Genomic DNA, 23,201 nt, shown 5'->3' with positions numbered 1-23,201 from the left:
ACTTGGTTACGCAGTCTTACTCACGTATCATACCAGATCACAACAATACTAAGCAGTGCTGTTTAGCAGTAGAATAAGTAATGAGTTGTAACCTACCCAGACGGCTTTGTACAAATGTGACTTTAATATAAAAATAATGTTCTTTGGCTGACTAAAGTTTATAATAAGCCAAATTTACCTTTATATAACACTTTAGCATACAAAAAGACAGGGACACAAAAAATATGTGACTTCAAATTGCTGGTAGGTTGTCCGGCAAATGGGCCACTTGATGGGAAGTAGTCACCAACACCCAAAAGCATTGGCACCGTAACAAATAATAACAATGTCAATGCTCCTCAAACCTTGGAACATCGCCTCTGTAGTTAAACTGACTCAGTCATCTTTCAAACGGGTATACACCTCTAAACATTGCTGATTGGCGGTAGAATATTGTCCTTCCACCAAATATTAAAAATACGTGCCGTTCACCACACTTGTAACGCTTACTCATCTACTATAAATTACCTTAATAGGTTTAACATATTAATAACCACATTATATTAATAACAATTATATCATACGAGTTTAATGGAACAGATCATTAATCGTGATAATCCTGTAGTTTGTTAGTTAAATATCTGTTTTCATTATTTAATAATAATATTCCTTTATTACACTGGAACGTGTGGTGAGGCTGTATGTTTAACGCTTTTTAAGGGAAGTTGAGGGGTAGATATTTGTAAAATACCTTTATGCCATTGTTGGCATCAGTTGACAGTATCAAGAATTGTTAACACTAACATTTAAACAAATATTATCAGATGTACTCATCATTACTCCAACTGCCTTTATGCTGAGGTAATAAAAACTGTGTGTAAATTACATGTTGGTAACTCGTAACACATGTTCTTAGTTTTTAAGCTTGATATATATAAGCCAAGTCGTCTAGGTTGTATCGAACTGACATCCCAACGAACTATGAGACTGCGGGATTATTGTTTGGGTATGTACTTCTGCAATATGAACCATTCGTGTGAACTATTATATATATACTCCTGTGCAGTTGATCAATTAAGTATTATTAGACTAAATGGCACTTACGCAATTTACTAACGTAAAATTAAATAATATTTTTATCGTATGTATTAAAACCATATCTAAGGAAGTAATCAGGTCCCAAAACACCTATTTATTGTTTACCTAACTTATATTATTGCGATTTTCATTTCAGGCATAAAATTTTAAAATTGTTCATATTTTGTATTTGGTACTAATTTGTACTGGTTGTGATTATTCTAGAAACAATTTATTGTTATAATCGGGTGTTTCGATTTTTTTAAATTTAAATAAACGAGTGTTCTTTCGTTTACGACATTGAAAATCCTTCTAACTGGAGCTAAAATAACTGAACTTATCAAGAAGAATCCACTTTGGAGGAGCACATATAAAATTGTTCGATCAGTTCGAGCAGAAATCTTGTTATACTTTTATTTACTACTGTCAACCAATCAATCTTAGACATTATTTTGCGCAAAATAATATTCTCAATGCGTATTGCTGGCAAAACCTTCTTGAGAAGAGATTTGGAGGAAGTTTAGCATCTCATCAATACAGGTTGGTGAATAAACTCGTACTCGAATATTTTTCTTTACCAACGAATACAATATTAATTAAAAACACAAATTAGAAAATTTATCAGTGCCTGAGTTTGAAGTCAAAACCTCCGATTTAAATTTACGAGTCCCAACCACTGAAACATTGTCAAGATGTATCTCATGGTTAATGAGGCATACGTCTTTTTTTTTATCGAATGCTTCCTACTATTTTAATTATGTATTTTACACGTTATCACAACCAGCTCACTACGCAGTACACAAAATGTCAAGACTTTTAATTAGTCCATTATGATTCACAGTTCGTATGCGTTAATTATATTTGACTAATATATTTTGACGAAATTATTCATCAAATAAAGTTCTAGTCTCATTATTAAATGCAAATGTTTTTAAATAGTATTTATTTTAAGCTTAGCTTTGGAAACCCATTCCGTCCGCTTCTAGCACGATCTATTCAATTATTCTCTCTAGAAGTAGAAGTAGGTAGTTATCTTATAATTTCAACGGTCACCAAATAAAATTTTATGATTTCATTGAAAAATAAAAACATTATATATTACTTGACCCCCCACTCATCACATATTCTACCACCTACTTAATATTGATGTTTTCCGGTTTGACGGGTGAATGAGCAGTGTAACTAGAGGCACAAGGGACATTACATCTCAGTTCCAAAGGTCGGTGGCGCATTGGCGATGCAAGGAATGTTTAATTTTTTTACAGCACTGATGTCTATGGGCACTGGTGAACGCTTACCAACAGGAAAAACGCTGCCATGATTTTTGATAAAGTTAAATAGTATAAAATTTTCACATCAAACGAACGACTTCATTTTTTTCCTTCAAATTTATATCGTACCAAAGCAGGAACCCCACCCACCCCATATACCCCACCCTTCCAAACAAAATACCAATTTTCCAAATCGGTTCATAGAATTATGGAGTTTTGTGGTAACAAACGAAAAAACATACAACGGAATTTATAACCTCCTCCTTTTTTTAAAATCAGTTAAAAATTATATCTTTAATAATAGTTAATATATTAAGTAATCAAGATAACAGAAACAATGAATCAGTGTCTTTGATCGACGCATTCGACTATCACCCTTAACCAAGTGGTTCAGTCCGTATGTCTTACAATGATGAAGGGAGGCGGAATTACACTATTTGACTTTTATTAAAAAATGACAGGAAAAATAATTAAACTTTTCACTAAATTCAAAATAAGTAGGTAGTAAAAAAAAATATTACCCAACCCTATTGTGTTTTACGGATAGACGTCAGTGTCATAGGGTTATTGTTCAAGTGCGCTTGTGATCTTTATACTTACTCTAGACGCCGGTTCCGCGGCATCATTGCTGTCAGAAACATGGCGGCGCGCACTTGCGTGCTGCTCTGCTTGGTCTGCGTGTGCGCAGCCCGCGAGTGTATCGAACTAACGATCGGTGATAACAATATATTCTCGCAAAGCATTTTTAATAATACGATTTTAAAAGTTGCCGCTAATAATGAATCGTTTGAGAGTTCGAGGGTCAATTTGCTGGACTTGTGGGATAAGTTTCCGAGGATCATGGTGCCTGTTAATGGAACGAGCGACCAGTGCCGACGGGACAGCAGGATGTTCCTGGACAGTTTAGATCGACTGGAACTCTGGGCATTGAAAAGTAATAATTTTTAATATTTTTTTCAATAATTAATTAAACATAATTAAAATATGTCATTAAAAATTAATAATAGTTAAATATTAACAATATACATAGTAATTAGAGGATAAGATTTTTTTTTTTAATTTTTTTTTCTTAAAACGTCAATAATGTTTATTTCATTAACTGTGGCTGACTGATCGACCTTCGATTAATTTGTATTGCATTGTTTATGAATAATATAATTTAATTTGACTAATTAAAAAGTATTACAATAAATAAATTAATTTTGATAATTCAAATTAATTTATTTTCAATTAAATCACCGCAACTTAATAAATACTATAAAGTAAAAAAGAACTTTAATTAATTGAAATTAACGTAATACCAGGAACTTATATATAATTATATTCAATATGAATTCCATCAAAATTCATACATAAGTAACCCATCGTTACAAATACACATGCTTTAAATATATTATTTTCGTACTATCTAAAAAGTAATACTTTTTTTTTACACATATTCTCAAACAGTGGTACAATAATTTTATTATTATTTTCATTAAAGTCAAATATTCTCTTTTAACTTTACCATATAGTAATCAATTTTATAGCATATAATTATTCGCTTCCAATTTTTTTATTAGAATAAGCTCATCTGCTACAAAAGCCATTGTCAAATAGAAGAGAAAAAGGATAGATTATTAATTTCACACGTAGCTTTAATCGTATTTTAAGGGTTGGTCATAAGGATCTAACCAGAAAAAAATAACCCTTGTTCTTCCTTGGTGCTCAAACTTGCTTAAAAATAAATTTTATGTAAATTGGTTCAATGGTTTGGAAAGAGAAACAGAAGGCAGATAAACAGATAGACAGACTGAGTTACTTTCTCATTTATTAGTAAATTTAAAAAAAAATTAACCACAAAAATCTTTGTCTAATTTCTATACATCTCCTTGAGAGCATTGGCTCGGCTGTCGAATCGTTGAAGACCTAAAACTAATTATATTTAAAAAGTTCACAGCCTGTTCATATCATATTACTGAGCCTGCCCTTATCTTAAAGAGAAGATTTTTTTTTAATGTAGTATTTTGGTAGACCGACCGATGTGATGGTAAATGGTCACCATTGCCAATACTTCAATCACCTTGACTGGATTGGCACCAAACTTCGCTCACTCAACCTCTAAGCCGAAACATACTATACCGGGTATTGCTTCTTGAACGTAGAATATTATAAAGATGAGTGGATGCTACCTACCCAGATGAGCTTCCTCAAAGCCCTACCATCAAGTCAAGGATTAAAGAATATAATTAAATTATTAAACAAATTCCACTACTCGACTCCGATACGGTTTGATAAATACAAATCATACCAATGAATTTCATGCTACACATGCGTTCCCTCACAATGTTATCCTTCATCAAATACCACAAATTAAAAGTCTAAAAATTCTGTACAGTACGTTGTAGATTTGAATCCGCGACCCACATCTTCTATCCACATCAGTTCGATTTATTATAGACAACTGTTGAATTTAATTATGATAATTTATGAGAATTTCAAAGAAGCAGTAAAACATTACATTTTTCACCTCCTCAATACCATCCTTAATGTTCGTATCCCGTTGTAAAACTCGTCCATCACCAGCCGGTTATTAACGCAGTCTTGTATCTTGTAATAGCCATAAAGAAATAAAATATGGTCCCATTCTAAACAATTCTAGATCGTTTATTATTAATACATTGTATGACACAATTTGAAGAACTCACCCCGGATCTCACTCGTGTAATGTTTTAAAACGTCTTATGGGGCTACGCTATTTTGACGCAAGTACTGTTGTGATATTATTATTGATAAAACTTATTTAAAATTACGCAGATATTTAAAAAATATTGATAAATGTTTCATATAACTTAATACAAAGATTATAATCTAGATCAGTGATTCCCAAAGTGGTCCAGTGGCCCAGGGGTCCACGGGAGACTTGCTGGGGGTCTACGTAGGCGTGAATAAAAAATGGGAGTCCATTAGATGTTAATGGGGGTCCACGAAAATTTATCTGCTTTTGATAGTAAAGAGCAAAAATGTAAGCATAGTTTTTATAAGGGCCTACCTACATTGTTTTAAGTACCTAACTAAGCAGATAATATTTTAATAAGGCAAGCGACTGTAACATGTCCAAACTTGGTATTCGATATTACGTACAATTTCGTGTACAAACTTGCAAAGCGCTATCCGCCCGACAATGCTTAATGCTTGTTCAGACATGAACTTGATCACCACTATAAATACTTGATGCCAAAGGTACCTACCTTTTTTTTTTCGTCCTCAGTTTGAGAGAATCACTAACAAATTCATAGATTTTAATTGCTGAAATACTCGTAGGGTTACTAAGGATATAATTAAAAGCACCAATATTAAACAAATTTAAATGTAGTTCATATTTTAGTGTTTCTCTCAAACTGTGGTTACGGACACATGCCAATAGGTCCACGAGAAAAATAAGTTTGGGAACTACTGATCTAGATGATAAAAAGACGTGGTATAGGTATTTGTTTTTTTTACATTTTACATTAACAGTCTGTAAGTTTCCTTCTGCTGGGTTATAGCCTCCTCTCCCTTTGAGGAGAAGATTTGGAGCATAATCCACCACGCTGCTCCAATGCGGATTGGTGGAATACACATGTGGCAAAATTTCGTTGAAATTAGACACATGCAGGTTTCCTCATGATGTTTTCCATCACTGCCGAGTACGAGATGAATTATAAACTATCATATTCATATCACTATCTAACATCTCACAATCGATTTTAGCGGTGAGTGTCGAGTCTGTTTTAATAGAGTAGCTCTATTGATTATAATATATGGTTTTTGTAATTTTGCAAAAGACGACTTACTGACCTATCGAATGTTGCAAATATATAAATGAAAATGGCTTGCAAAGATTCTTTTAAAAGAGTTACGTGAGTACTAATTAAAATTAAATCTTAAAACTACATTTATAATGTTTATATGTCTAACATAGATCCCTCATCACTCATTTTAATAATATTCATACATACATACATAATCAGCCTGTAAATTTCCCACTGCTGGGCTAAGGCCTCCTCTCCCGTTGAGGAGAAGGTATGGAGCATATTCCACCACGCTGCTCCAATCCGGGTTGGTGGAATACACATGTGGCAGAATTTCGTTGAAATTAGACACATGCAGATTTCCTCACGATGTTTTCCTTCACCGCCGAGCACGAGATGAATTACAAACAAATTAAGCACATGTAAATTCAGTGGTGCCTGCCTGGGTTTGAACCCGATATCATCGGTTAAGATGCACGCGTTCTAACCACTGGGCCATCTCGGCTCAATAATAATATGACGATATTATTAGCACGATTAATTTATCCCTTAATATCAATCCCAAGAAGTTCTTCAGCTTTAATAAAATAATTTAATAAAAGACATTATAATACTGTATTTAATTAAAAATCAAACCCTTGCCAGGACGATAAGCCATAACAAAAACAGGTTAACAAATAAGTGACAAACGACTTTGTGCATATCGACCGGACATCGGAGTCGACCTTTGCAGAAACTAGTTTATCTAGACTCTAAGCAAGCTCATACGTTTTAGTATAACACGTTAGACAAAATTGTGTCTTTAATATAACTGACAAAATTCAGAAAAAATATTTATTAAATATTTAATTAATTTATCATGCATTTATAAAATTTACATAGTATTTATATTTCACTGTATCGAGATTGAATAGATACACTATAAATTAATAGAATCTTGGTATAATAATATTTTGCTTGCAGAATAGCTTTAATTACTGTGGCGTCGATCTAGTCGGTCTATAAAACAAATTCCGAGCTTCTAGGTCCAAACTCCACTTCTGGAAAAAATGCATGGGTTTAATTAGATTAGTTTTATTAAAAGAATAGTTAAGGCGAATAAGGGTTTTGAGTAAATATATATATGTATACAAGTGAATAGTACACAAAACGTTTTCATGAGGAAAACATATATATATATATATATATATATATATAATATATATGTTCCGATATTCATGGTGATCGCTCCAACGGTGTATAAATCTGTTTATTTAAAACAAATTCACAAACATCAAATTTTAAACAAAAAATTATTATCTGCCAAATCGACTTTAGTTTTTAAAACATTAAATTAAATTTCAAATACATATATATCCTAACTTATATTACAAATAACAGAGTTTATTTGTCATGGCCCCCTCCACGCGGGCGAAAACTATACTAAAACATACTACAAAATTTGATGTCATGATCACTTTGACTGGCTATTTAGTTTAAATACAGTGTATGCGAAAATAAATGTTCTATTACATGTTTAAGAATTCGAGGACAAACGCAAACAGTCATTTACAAAATTCAGGTCTTAAAAACGACTATTAAATCATGTACACTTGAATTGTGTCTGTCTCACGAGCCTTAATCAGCTCAAAATTTATTCTAAGTGTATTTCGGATTTAGTTTAACTGTAACATAAAAACGGACAAACTTGAAAGGTACTTCGTTACCATATTAAAGAGCGACATTTAATACGAATTCGGTCATGTTCGAATACGAATTTCCACCAGCGTCCTTTCTGATCATTTTATTTCGGTTGCTTTGAAATAAATTCCTAGTTTTTATACATTTTCGAAACGCTAAGTAAATAATTATGTTTTTGAAATAATCTGCAGAACAAGTTTCATAATGTTTTTTTTTGTTTTTCAGGCATATTTGAGGGAAAAAAATAAAAAAAATATTGAAATAATATCGTTTTCCGTCTCGCATTTTTAAATTTGGACCGATAATTATTGTTTAAATATTGAAAAGTATCCAGTGTTTAATCGTTTTTATAAATCAGAAGAAAAAAAGTAGATTTTAATTGATACTTTTTTTTTAATAAATTTTTGAAGTTGCATTTTTGACTTATTTTGAAATCTAAAAAACGCGATAACTCAAAAATGGTTCACTTTTGTATCGTGCATATGGGGGTTAAAATTATCGCAAATAGTCACCCCTATCACCTCCTAACGGAATACCTCGAATAACCAATAACCCTGTATATATCAATACCTTGGAGTTCAAGCTTGCTTGATATTAAATTTCATCAAATTCGGTTCAGTGGCTTGGCCGGGAAAAAGCAACAGACAGACAGAGTTACTTTCGAATTTATTCGTTTACATAAAAAAAATTTAAAAAAAATTATCAACAGCTTATAATCTAAAATATAATTGAACGCTATTTTTAAAAATAATTTATTTCCTATTCATACTCAATGGAGTTTTTACCTTGGATTGATGATCCGGAAGTTAATTCGAGACAAAAATAAACGAAGATATGATTATACAAAAATTTGGGATAGGTGGCATTTGAATCCGCTTCTGGTATAATATTAATAAAAAAAACACATGCGAATTCAATGTATGTTATTTATGTTATGTTGATTGTGTAATATTTCTAATTTTGAAAAATTATTCAAAACATAACACATTTCATTTTTCTATTATCAACGTCGACAAACTAATGAGAAATAGTTTCTTATATGCTTCCTTATTTACCAAGATTTTATTTACTAAAAGATTGTCATAATAATAAATCAAATTGAAATGCTATCTTTCACAAAGTGAAGTAATGAAGTAATTTCTCTTTTCTCTTGCCCATTATTTGGTAGTTGAAAAATTAACGGCGAAAATCAAATTAAAACATGCCTCTATTTGGTGAGTTTATAATGAGACAAATATCAAAATTCATGTTCATCCTAAATTCCAGTTCAATGCAAGCTGGTTTAAAAATCGCTTGCAAAATTTGTAACATATAGTATGTATATAATTACACTATATAATAACATATGTAACAGTATTTGAGGTAACATTTGGTCGAGTAAAATACCAAGGTCGAATTTGACTGCAGAAATTTCATACGAGTCGGATGTTAGAGATAAATATAATGTTTAGAGTAATATTTCTGATACAAAAATAAAAAATATATATATGTGTGTGTGCACAAACACAGATGCACTCTCTATTCCCTCAACTCATAGTCGACTCAAAGTATTAAGCTTTCCATGACCGAAAATCCCCATAACTTTTTATCGACCGGACGATTCCAACAGAACCTGCCTAATCTGCAGCCGCAGCCGTTAGACCAACGAGACACATTTTTGTCATTTATATACATTGCAGTCATTTCAATTTATGTTTACGTAAAGTATGACTGACTAAGGAAAAATATTAAATATAACAGAAATATAATGTCTAGTGTTAGGGTCATCGACACCGGCAGCCACGCCTCCTGATTACAAATCACCTTCGCATACTTGATGATTTCGCGGTTTTGTTTGCAAGTTACGCAAAATATGAAATACCAAAAAATAACATCGTTTTAAAATATAACATAAAAATTCTGACCTCTGTAACACCGGAATCAGGGATTTCACTACTGAAAAACTGTTTACTTAAACAAATAAAAAAAAATCTTGTTAGAAAAGTATCAAAAACGTATAAACATCAACGTGATTCATGTTTTTTTGATAGACTTTATAACTAAAGACATAAATAAATATCGATTACAATAAATTAATACATATTTTCGGTAATAAAATACAAGGTCGTAGCGATAGACGACGAAGAGGAGTTAGGAGGAGGAGGAGGAGGAAGAGGAGACGGTATAAGACAGCGACATGCCGTTTACTGTCACGTCATACAAACTCTCGCCCTCAAGGGATGCCAATAGCATCACATAAAAATAATCTAATTGGAAAAGCAATACGACGAGAAATAATCATTATTAAATCTATAAATATATTTTTACATACTTCGAATACCATACATAGGGTTTATTGTAATTTTTATGACGCGTATTTCCCACCTAAATTAAAAAATCAATAACAAACAATATATTGTGATTCAGTAGTTGTTGACTAAATAATCGAGTCGAACTAGTTTTTTTAATAGTAAACATTTTAAATAATAACAAATTTATGTGATTTGAAATATCTATAGCTAAAAATAGTTTTATACTGTAATTTGTGAATCATAACATACCTACGTCTATTTTGTAAGATGAATAATTTAACTAATAAGGAAGTAACTTAAATTGTTTTATTTTTTTTTATTTAATGTTCCGATTTGACATTTATCGAGAAACCATTTATCAAGAAATCACTAGAAACGACTTACAAGATAAATACAAATCAAATTTTGTTTAAGTTTATTTTATTAAAATTTAATTAATTTTATGTGGGTGCTCGTCTTCGTAAATAATAATAACTATTCAGTTACAAATTACATGATTTTTTGCAACAAATTTGAGTCAAACTCATAACGACTTGACCGTACTATATGATTGTTAAATGTCATAGTGAGCTGAGGTGGCCCAGTGGTTAGAACGCGTGCATATTAACCGATGATTGAGGGTTCAAACCCAGGAAAGCACCACTGAATTGTCATGTGCTTAATTTGTGTGTGTTCGAATTTCGATGAAATTCTACCACATTTGTGGAAATCCGCATTGCAGCAGTGTGGAGTAGGCTCCAAACCCTCACCTTAAAAATGGAGACGAGGCCGTAGCCCAGCAGTAGGGCATTTACAGGCGGATACTTTAAGGATCATATAATTAATATTAACATTTATAAAATAAATCGATTATTTACTTTAAGAAATTTGGAAGACAAATTCAAGTAAAAAATGATTGGAGAGGGCTTAAGTATCAGATCATCGAGGGTCATTTTGTTTCTTACAAAGATTTAAATAAACGGTTAAACACTAAAATTTAAAATATTGACATAAATATAATAATAATTAATATAATCTTGTTATTATCTGTGTTAAATACTACAGCATCATTTATATTCACGACAAATTATCTGTCAAACAATGAAATCGCGGTGAATTTATATTATTTAATCTGTACATTGTCTTCAATTATTATTCATGGTCCTCATGAATAATACTATGATTGTTTTCAACAAACTGATTACAAGTACAGCGTCAATATTTTTATTGAGTTATTTTTTCTTATATATAAATAATTAGGATAGGACAAGAATACATCTACATGTTTATAATTAACGTAATATTAAAAAAATAAAACATTTATTTATTACTGTAACGATATTAATTGGTAATCATTTTTATTGTTGCTGTAGTTACAAGAATTCAATAGTTTATTATATACATTGTGATAGATTTTTGTGGGCAGACTAAAAAATTCATCACGTATAATTATATAAAAGTATTATTAAACATCAATAATCATCGTGATTGTCAACTTATTTTCTAGTTATTTACTTTCAATGAAATTCGAGTAAGAAGATTCTTACTGATGGCCCAGTAGGTTAATAGTCGATCTCATCAAATCGGGCGAAACACTATAAAGTTTGCGTGTGATTATTTGTTTTTTTATGATATTCTCGTCCTTAATAGTGAAGAAAACCACCGGGAAAAATGTACAATGAAATTTTAACCTGCGATGCAAAGATCTGACCATAGTTAAATAGCATTTTCCAGCAGTTCCTACTTTATTACTACTACAATTCGTAGAGCTTTTTGTGCAATATGATTAATTTAATTGTACCATAATTGATATATATTTAAATAAAGATTTTTTTTTAAAAATAATTGTTATGGCTATTTGCTTTAAGTTATCAAAACAATACTCACTATTATTCACTCGAGTAAAACCGCGGGATTAAGCTCGTATAGATAAACAAAAAATCGTTATGTAATTCTATTAAAGTCGAACGTATGCAATGTGCATCTAAAATTTTATTCGACGCACAGCAGACGGACTCAAATCAAGGCAATGTCAGTCGGATCGTACATTAAGCATTCACCGGTCGCCGCCATTTCTGCAACGATTTGACATAACGAGTTTCAATGTTATCGGCTGACATTAAAAAGTAGCGATCGCTATGGGGCGTCTGACCGTAACCTTCATATAGATTTTGGAGGAGTTCTGCGGTCACATGCATGTGACCATTGATTCCTAATATTCGTCTAGTTTATTCTAGTTTCAATAAATATAATTATGTTAATTTTTTATTGGTCATCATCATCACATATACAACAATGTTACGTATATTCACAATGACAGTGATTATTTTCATAGAATCAATTATAATCATTGTATCACAAGAAGTCGGGATAAGCTTATAATGCCAAGTTTCCGATTCCATTCTGAGGCAAAGTATTTGATTTTAGAATAAAATTCCACAAATGTTTTTTATGTTGCCAATAGTCAAAGTTAAAAAATAAAAACAAATAAACGATTTTAATTTAGGAATATATGTATTATTTAAAAATTATATAGGATAAAAAATCGTGGATTTGGTACTTGTTGGGTTTTGGCAGGATATAGTACTGTATCAATTAAATTCTATTTGACTGGACATAACATTGTATTTCAAATGTCGGATAAGGATAACTACTGAATAAGCAATCCGAACGAGTAGTCCGAGTAGAGTCGAGTAGAGAGTCCATCGTAGCTTTTTGTTTAATACATTCTGTAAAACGTCTATTCAAAAGTGCTTATAAAACTTTAATAAAGTATATTTTGATTTTGATCATGAGGAAGATACTTGTACATACCATATTAAACTCTACATAAACATTTCTATAAGGAAAAATTAATATTTAAACCAATAATAAACAGTATAAAAGTCCTTCCAGGATTTTCACTTTTCCGATTAAATTATTTTGGCATATATTCGATGTTTGTCCTTCATATTTTTTTCTTTAAATAATTTCTATGTAAATACCGTATGTTAATTTTAACACTTTATTTATACTAATAACTTTATTAACATATTTTTAACGCACAATTATTAACAAAAAAATAATAATTTTACTAATAATTAAAAATGTGATCAAACAAACTTCAATACTATCATCGTAGGCTACGTAGTTAGCTTGTGCCTTAGAGTTTCACGGTCCACTCTTCTAATCAGAGAACTACCGGGTACGATCCGAACGCCTTATCGGAAGTACTCCGATAAAACTTTACTTTACCACACCACACGCGCACCACAAAGTATTACAGATTTGTACCCATTAAACAAATAACTGAATCAAGAAGGCATTTAAACAATTTTTTTTATTTATATTTATCAGTTTTAATAATGTTAAAACAATTAAATATACAAACACACTGCTAAGTACGTTTGTATGTAAATATAGTACCACAATAACAGTATTTCAATCGGATTTTTCACCAGAATCACGTCCGAAAGTTTGCCATATGTAGTTCAGAGACAAGATTGACTTGTAATCTTCTGAGAGCGCTTTTGTCGAGTCATCTCGTAACGAGACAACAAAGCAAGTTTAGATTAAAATAGACAACTTTGTCGTAGTTTCGATAATCACATTACCAATGTTTGTTCCAGTGTTCGATGCGACGGCGAAACCACCGTCCGGTATACTGAGTGGAAATGGCAACCAATATGGCGACTTCGACGAATGTTTGGGTATCGACGGCGCGGTCCGAGGCAAATATTGTCTGGCGTCCTTACAAGTCAGCATTGGGGGTGAAAAGGGGCAACAGTTGGACTACTTAGTACATAGCGGGCATTATTTAAGAAGCAACGTCACAGATGTAAGTTAATTTTTAACTAAAATAATATTCAAACTAATAATAAAACTGAAATAAAAATCATGTATATATTGGAATATAGCTATGGACAGCTTCAATAGAAGAATGGCATACGAAGCGTTTAAATAGGTATAAATTTAATAGACGGTATTAAAATAAAAAGTTCCCCAAAATCTTTACAAACTCCTAAAAGGTTTTCATTTATTTTTACGTAAATAATAATTATCAAATACGACTCGCGTGCATCGTTTACGATGTACAACCTTAACCTTTACGTTTCAACAACAACAGTTTAAATTTTCTACTCGATCGGATTTCGGATACAATTCGGATATTTATACCAATTTGTTATATGTGTTACGCTCCATCACGTTGTAATAATCGGATCTTTTGCATACAAGTGATCTAAAATACATAGAAGGGCAAAGTAAAATGTAAAACGGTAACGAAGTCAATTGACCACAAAGAAATTTGTCAACATCCATCTTTACATATATATCTATTCTAAATTTAAATTGGTTGTTAGTAAATAAACTCAAACGGTCTTATTGGCTGCGATGGAGCAAAAGTTAGCTTAACTACGATCAAAGTGCAATACAATTTCCATCTTAATTCAACTGAAACACTGATTGCTTCGAAACGTATTTCACAAGTGCGTTATTATAGGGTATATGTCTTGAAACATTATGTATGATATTATTGCAATTGTATACCAACCGTGCACATTGTAAACTATATATTATATAGTGCTTATATATATAAATGAAATGATTCCATAGTTTATAAATATGCTAAGTATATATATTAACTAAAAGACTAAAAGTTTCAGCTATGCTATATTTCAAAATTAAATAACATACGTACACACTTTAAATATGTAATTCACTTTAAATAATATGTAATTCGTCAGTGACTACTATTAAGAAAGTACGAGTATTTGTCGCGAACATAATTATTATCAATTTATAGTTTGAACAATTTAATTAAAGATTCACTATACCTACTACTAAATTATAATATACAAGACTCAATATTTTTTTATAGACAAGATTAATTTTAATAATTTTCTTATATATTAAACTTCAAGCTTTAATGTAAAGATTTTCTATTTTAAAATTCAGGGATGCTTGCCCGGACTTGAACCCGCAATCTCCGGATATGATTAAGGTATTCTTACCACTGAGACATCTCGGCTGAAATGAAGTGAAGTACACGAATTAAACATTTCAAAAACATAACCCTTCCTGTTTTCGGTGTAGTCGAGTTATGACTACAATTCTTTGTAACGCTCTTGGCAACCCGAAGCGTACATATTTGGACGGTACATACATTAAACAAGCAATTCAAATGTGCAGTGCACTCCAATAGCTCATACGGCTTATTTACGTCCAACAATAATAGTCGCTTTGTCATAATTGTTTTATCTATGACGTCATATATCAAATTTATTAGAACTATTGACGTATTTAATAACGATTGGCTAATTTTATGACTTGATCTCCATGGTTTATGAGGTAGTAGATGTCGCCCGCGGTTTCGTCCCCGTTATAGTCAAGTAGGCTCAATCGTCAAAGTTTCATACCAAATTTCATCAAATTCGGTTCATTTGTTTGAGCGTGAGAGGAAAACATACAGATAGAGTTACTTTCACATTTATAATACTACATTACATTACGTTAACAGCCTGTAAATTTCCCACTGCTGAACTATGGCCTCCTCTCCCATCGAGGAGGTTTGAAGCATATTCATGCTACTCCAATACGGGTTCGTGGAATACACATGTGGCAGAATTTCATTGAAATTAGACACATGCAGGTTTCCTCGCGATGTTTTCCTTCACCGCCGAACACGAGATGAATTTTAAACACAAATTAAGCACATGAAAATTCAGTAGTGCTTACCTGGGTTTGAACCCGAAATCATCGGTTAAGATGCACGCGTCCTAACCACTGGGCCATCTCGGCTTTTTTTTTATATAATATTAGTATAGACTATTTAGCGTGTTAGGCGAAGGAGATATAAAGTATTCCTATAAGCGTTTTTTTTTTTGATGATTAGTGAAGTTAAGTCAAATAATTAACAATATTTAATATAGTTTACCATATTTATTTTTCTAGTATTTGTTACAATCATCCATTATCTTCCGCTTTTCAACCCAGATTAACAATTCCCATGTCAAATTCAAAAATATTCTTCTTCTACTTTTATTATAAAAATGTCAAACCAAAAAGTATTCATCACATTTATATAATTCTGTGATTGAATATAACTCAATAGCTAAAAGCTATACAACCTTAAATGATTATTTATAAATATTTTATATAAAATAATTTATAGGCTTACAATAGTATTTTTGACGTTTTTAAGATGTTTTAAAACAAAATTATAATGTAGATTATATTTTCTTAAAAACCTTGACAAACATTGTATAAACACAAGAAGTAAACACAAAATTGTTACAAGTTTCCGACTCCGCAAAGTCAATAAGCTTCCGGGTCACGGTGTTCGTCTGTCTAAGAAAATGTCGCAAATACTTTTAGCTTTGACAACTAATACATTTAATTACTATTCAATTTGTATTTAATAAATTTAAATCATTAATAGATATTAATTAGTTCAAGATTAGACATGTGATGAATAAACGGAAGTCGAATTCGTTGATTAATATACAGGATATATAATTTTAATTGTATATAATTACTATTATACTTTATTGAAATAGACATAAATACATAACAACATTTCGTCAAAAATAGTTCAATTCAATGCTCAGTTCAAACATCTATTCAATGATAGAAGGGCCAGTACCAAACGAAAAAGTAGGTATCTATTGTGTAGTGAAGCGCTAGATTCTCAGAGCAAAGGTCGATAGAAAAAAGTGTCCCAATAATGAGTAAGAACCTACCCTGTCTTTCCTCTCTCTCTCTTCTCTCTTTTCGAGGTATTCTATTAAATTATTTACATCATTATTTTTTTCAAAAAGAAAGTATGTCATTTACATAAAAAATATTAACATAGTGTCCTTAAATATATACAAATATCAATTAAAAATAGTTGTAATATACAGTCTAGTCAAGACTTATCTTGACTAGACTGTATAAATCTTGTCCGCGTAGATTGATGGTAATAATGCTAGCAGCATTTCCCCGTTGAATCGCAATTCCGATCCTCTGGCCTAAAAACGAACCAGCCCTCCTGTCACCAGTGCAGGCAATAAGGCTAGGTGCTATACTTATAATTTTTTTTGTCCCATTTGCTGTTGAAACACTTGAACCTTGGAGTAGTAGTGCAGAAGGCTTCATTAAATTAAGTATATATTCATTTATAATAAATAATATTCAAATCAATTTAGAACCTTGTAAATAATCCTGAATAATTAGTAAAACGTTAATTTTCCACTAATTCTGAATATAGAAGTTTTGTTCCATCCAGAAGAACCAGCAATAAACTTAGTAGTTACCAATTAAATTACAAAGTTATAAGCTTACAAAGGCAAACAATTTAATAATATAACTACGTTAATGAAAATAGACACTCAATTATAACATTTAATGTAATTGTGTTTATAATTATAAAATATTCGAGGTAATCGGGGCTTAAATCATTATGAAAGCCACATTACGAACGTCAAATAAGACTGTATTCAGACGTTACGTCTAAATTATATATTATACGGCACTTCGTCTATCTAAATTATCAAAACACATGTTTCTTTACAGCTGTTATCCGCGAGTTTATCACACATTATATTATCGAGTCATTTAAATTAAGCTTATATATATGTATATGTATATAGCCCAGTGGTTAGAACGCGTGCATCTTAACCGATGATTTCGGGTTCAAACCCAGGCAGGCACCACTGAATTTTCATGTGCTTAATTTGTGTTTATAATTCATCTCGTGCTCGGCGGTGAAGGAAAACATCGTGAGGAAACCTGCATGTGTGTAATTTCAACGAAATTCTGCCACATGTGTATTCCACCAACCCGCATTGGAGCAGCGTGGTGGAATATGCTCCATACCTTCTCCTCAACGGGAGAGGAGGCCTTAGCCCAGCAGTGGGAAATTTACAGGCTGATTATGATTATGTATATGTATATATATATGTATGTAAGTATATGTAAATGTATATAAGACATGATTTTCATACTGTGAAAAATGTCCCGCTGCTAGGCAAAACACTGCTCTTCTTAACCTTTTTTTTATGTCATAGGTTGGCGGACGAGCATATGGGCCACCTGACAGTAAGTGGTCACCGACGCCCATAGACAATGCGCTGTAAGAAATATTAGCCATCGCCATACATCGCTTACATCGCCAATACGCCACCAACCTTGGGAACTAAGATGTTATGTATTTTGTGCCTGTAGTTACACTGGCTCACTCACATTTCAAACCGAAACACAACAATACTAATTACTGTTGTTTGGCGGTAGAATATCTGATGAGTGGGTGGTTCCTACCCAGACGGGCTTGTACAAAGCCCTACCACCAAGTAAAAAAAAACAAAACTAACTAACAGCTGATGGCAAGTGTTCACCACCTCCCATAAATATTGCCACTATAAGAAATCTTAAAAATCGCCTACTAGGTCAATGTAGAAACACTGGTTCAATCACCCTTTAAACCGGAATACAACAAAACTAAGTACTGTCTTCCGCAAAACCAACCTGAAACGGGCTTGCAAAGCCCTACGATCAAATGATATGATACTTCATTCATATAGGCTCTTATAAATACTATCTTAGAAACATCGTCAATTTATTTAATTAAATATTAAGTTGCCACCAGTTCAGAATGTAGATTTAACCGAGAATAATGATACTCACACTTTGCCACTAAATAAATTACATAAGTACGTTAATCAAGGATAATCAAATTAACTCAAAATTTGTTTGACATGAGACTTAAGTCTAATTTAATAAAATGTATGTATTGCTGACTTAAATTTTCGTAAAATTATTTATCTACTAAAACATGCTATTGGTTACCATACTGGTCGTCAATACGTATCCATATTAACATTCAAAGCGCGATCGTATCTAATTTTGTTGTTCGCAATCAGGTGTACGGCCTGAGTGACGGCGACTCACGCTCGCGGATCCGCAATGCAATTGTTCGTGTGAGCGCCTGAACAGCTTGAAACATTTCAAATATCTGGCAGCGGATTCCGCGAGCGCGATGCGCCCTCACTCAGGACGCACACAAAATAGACACAAATCATGCGTAATATATACAAGTTCCGTATATGTTCTTTACATACATATATGGAACATGAGCCTTGAGCCTAATTGGCTTTTTGATGATTTTGAATACCTATGTTTTGATCAATTCTCATAGTCCGCGACCTGTGTATGGTGTCAAAGAACTTATTACAGTCTTGCTCGGTCTAGTAAAATCAATAACATTAGTGAATATAACATACACATGAGCATAACCTGAAACACACGACACGTTTAATTTAGTTGAAAAAAAGCCAACCCATAGATAATATATATATATGTCAATTTGATACAAGTGCAATTAAGATATTAAAATATGTATCTATATATATAATAAAATTGGAGTGTCTGTTTGTAATATTAAAATAACCGCGTTTTACTAAATGCATATGTATGTATACACGGTACATATACCTAAATAACATTTTTTACAATTTTTGTATGTCTGTCTGTCTGTCTGTTTGTTTCGGCTAATTTCTGGAACGGCTGGACATAGCTGATGTAATAAGTTGTAACTTAGGCTACTTTTATTTTAGAATTATATGTAAAATAATAATAAAGTCACGCTTTTTTATTAAATTCAAACGCGCACGAAGTCGCGGGCACAGCTAGTTTATAAATATATTTAAAAAAAAATTCGAATGCAATCATTATCAATCACAATTATTCTCCCTGATCGATTTTATTCACGTATTGGTATACATTCGTTATAAGTAAGCACAATTCCAGCCCTACCGGACGGTAATTTCGAAGCCAATAGGCTCCTTTTTTTTCTTAAACATCAACAAAATTTAATTTGCACAGCCGTATGCTTGTACTGGAAAACTGCGTGGCATTATCTAATCTAGTCTAATATGTCAGAAGTTACGAATTATAAATCAGACACATCTATTCACCAAAAAAATAAATACTCAGATTTAACTAATAACAAAGGCACTCAGCTTTACATTTTAGGACTAATTGAAACGATGACTATTGTTTATGATTATCATTATAATATAACTTTTAATAAACATTTATTTACATAATAATTATTTACGTAAAGGCCTTAAGTAAGCAACTAAATAATAAAACTATCTGTTTTACAAATCATGACCGGGTTGGAGTCGCCTAAATGTTACTGCTTCACTTGAAAATAGAGATAAACACTGTTAAAAAGCAGAAAATGATAGAAACAACTGATCATGAATAAAACATTAAAAGTTTTCCCTAGAGAACAATAAAATACATCGACTGCGTTTTACGAATTAGTTAAGCGACCTCGGATGTCCGGCTAACATAACATTTGACGGTTAATGTTACGTTAACTTACGTGATCTGATTAGTGACCTAAATCGAAAACCTCAAGGTCTTGAAAGTATTGAATAGCCTAGAATACGACTCGAGGACGCTGCCAAATATCTCATCCATATTCAAAGATAACCGACTAAGATTTCACCTGGAAGTCAATTTTAAGTTTTTTGAAAATTAGTAGTTTTATAACTATTTCTATTGTATGTATAAGTACTACATAATATACCATTATTAAGTACCCTCCAAAAGGGCTTTTCTGTTCTAGAAGTGTGTTCTCTTCTATGTTATAAATAGGGTTTAGATATTTTTTCAAAATGGTTCGTTGATTGTACGAAAAATACCTAAAGGCGTTCAACTAAAGTATAACCAATACTAATAACAAAATAATAATTTTACGTGTATCAGAAAACCTACCGTGATAGTTATTTGTTAGACACAGAACGCAACTGGTCAAGGTACGGCCCTTCACTACCACGCGGTTGCTGTCTAATAAAATGTCCTAAATATTGAAGTTCATAATTAACTGTATTGCAATAGGATTAATAAATAGAGGATTAGCCTTATAAGTAAAATGCATTTCTTATTTTAAATTATTGAATTTCATCTTCTTAATATATAAAAATGAATGTTTCTATATTTGTACTGTATTCGTCGAATTGTGCTAAAACATTTGTCTTACAATCTGAGACAAAAAAAAAACCTCGAATTAGTATAGTTAATCGGTCAAAGATGAACTCATGACACTAGTTGTCGCCCGCAGCTTCGCTTGTTCGAACTAACTTAATACCAAATTTCATCAAATTATGTTCATTAGTTTGATCGTAGAAGAGCAACAAAGAGATAGACAGACAGAGACACTTAAGTATTTATAATATCTGTATACAATAAGAAAAAAAGTTAATTAACAAATGGCTTGCCGGTTCTTCTAGGTATCATCTACATTCCGTATTGGATACAGTACTTATAAGAGAATACGTTAACAAAAGTATTTTATTTAGACTAGGAAAATTGATACACCATTAAAACCAACAAAAAGAACACACGATTGATACATACACTCGACGTTTTGTTATATATAATTAAATAGTAATATGCAAATGGCTAAACGCATTTAATTTAATATCATTTGTCATTTATAAAACATCGTGCGTTGTATGCTAATTAATATATTTAGTTGTACGCGCACGATACGTGAAGTGATGAGATGATGCGATCACAAGAATCAAGGAATCAGAATATATCTTTTGTATACAAACATTAAATCCTTTGTCCAGCCCGTTTCGTTACATATACTGCCAAATATCAGTTGCTTGTATCACTGCTTCGATTTGTAAGGCGATTCAGTCAGTATATTCACAGGCTCTAGGAATATGTCTTATAGTATATGGATACCGGAGCGTTGTCTGTGTAATAAGTGGCTTACTGTTTTTGCTCATTGACATAGACACTAAAACATGAGAGTGTATGGGTTTATAGGACAATTTATCGTCGGATCCAAAATAAATTCAAAACAAATTATATAAGTTAAAACTATACTGAAATTTCATTTATATATTTTTTTGTTAAATGTTAAATAACAAGAGAGGTATTTACAAGCTTTTGAGAAATGTTGAGGAAAAACAACTTATAAATGAATATTCGCTTAACGATGTCGAATAATAATACAAAACGAACCTATATCGCCTGTATCGTGATCACGCATATTCCAAGGTCTAACTCCTTAGTTAATATTCCGTGAGGAGCTCGACAGCCGTCCACATTGTCAACTTATTTGGTCTCTAGCTTTATTTTGAATCACAATTCTTATTGTGTAACATAATAGCCCCAACATGGTTCACGCAATCTGATAATATTTTCTGAAATACTTCTAAAGCAGTCCAGAAACAATGCTACTTGCAATCCCTGATAAGGCACCAACATTTTCCGAAAACGTAAACCATTCTTGCATTGTATTTTTTTAAATAATGCTGCAAAAAAGAGTGACTTCGATATGACAAAAATGATCCGCTTGCATCAGCAACGTTTTATTTTAAATCCGTTACACGCAACGTTGCAATTAAATTCCATATTTCAAAAAAAAAAATCATAATTCCCAAAGAAGTTTAACTTGAATATTTTATTCTTCTTTCTATTCTATTCTATCTTTATTGATAAAAAAAATCATGTATTGCCAGTTATTAAGCTTCGATATTTAAATAAAAATATTTTGGTAAGTTTGACATATTACTGGACATAATAGAACAAAATATCTTAGCATAGGCTCAAATTAACATGTTCCTTTAAATCATAATATTAATTCAATAAAAAGGTACATTGATCCGGTATAAATCTTATCATTCATTAAAAGAATTTTTTTTTTTCATCCCAGGACTGATCAAAAATTAAATAATTAGGAATTGTAAATCTGTTCATTTGAAAAGAGCAACTATATATTTAACTATACCTTCTAATTCATGTCCTTTCTTCTCTCTAGAGAATTCTTTCCAAAACGGTGGTGGAGTTTAAATATTGACGATTCAAAAATGCTTTATTGTAAAGTTTACTTGAATAAAATACATTTGATCTGAAGCTACATCTTAAAAATATACAATATTTCCATTATATTAACACATTGAATATAAAATAAAGTAATACATTAATAAATGGAGTAACATTCTTGGATATTAAAATTAAGACGTGTGTATTAATTTTAATATACACATACCTTAACTATCTTAAGCTATAATATGTGAATATTTCTTTCGCCTCGTATATCTTGCAAACGAGATTTGATATAGAATTCTTCTGGCACGTAATTATATATTGAACATCTGACTTTTTGC

At 31.6% G+C, this 23,201-nt stretch overlaps 1 protein-coding gene across 1 annotated transcript in view; it reads left to right on the top strand.

The window, feature by feature from the left end:
* The first annotated feature begins 2,925 nt into the window (after nt 1–2,925).
* Nucleotides 2,926–23,201, top strand: part of Drd (drop dead) — a 45,996-nt gene continuing 25,720 nt past the window's right edge. Inside the window, exons 1-2 of the mRNA XM_026635443.2 lie at nt 2,926–3,261; nt 13,659–13,867. Of these exons, the coding sequence (XP_026491228.2) occupies nt 2,967–3,261; nt 13,659–13,867 (504 nt within the window). The 5' untranslated portion in view covers nt 2,926–2,966. The remainder of the gene's footprint in view (nt 3,262–13,658; nt 13,868–23,201) is intronic.

This window comes from Vanessa tameamea, chromosome 3 (genome assembly GCF_037043105.1).
Source record: "Vanessa tameamea isolate UH-Manoa-2023 chromosome 3, ilVanTame1 primary haplotype, whole genome shotgun sequence".
NCBI classification, from domain to species: Eukaryota; Metazoa; Arthropoda; class Insecta; order Lepidoptera; family Nymphalidae; genus Vanessa; species Vanessa tameamea.
Note: the sequence above shows the minus strand (reverse complement) of the source record. Positions and strands in the feature narration are given on the sequence as shown.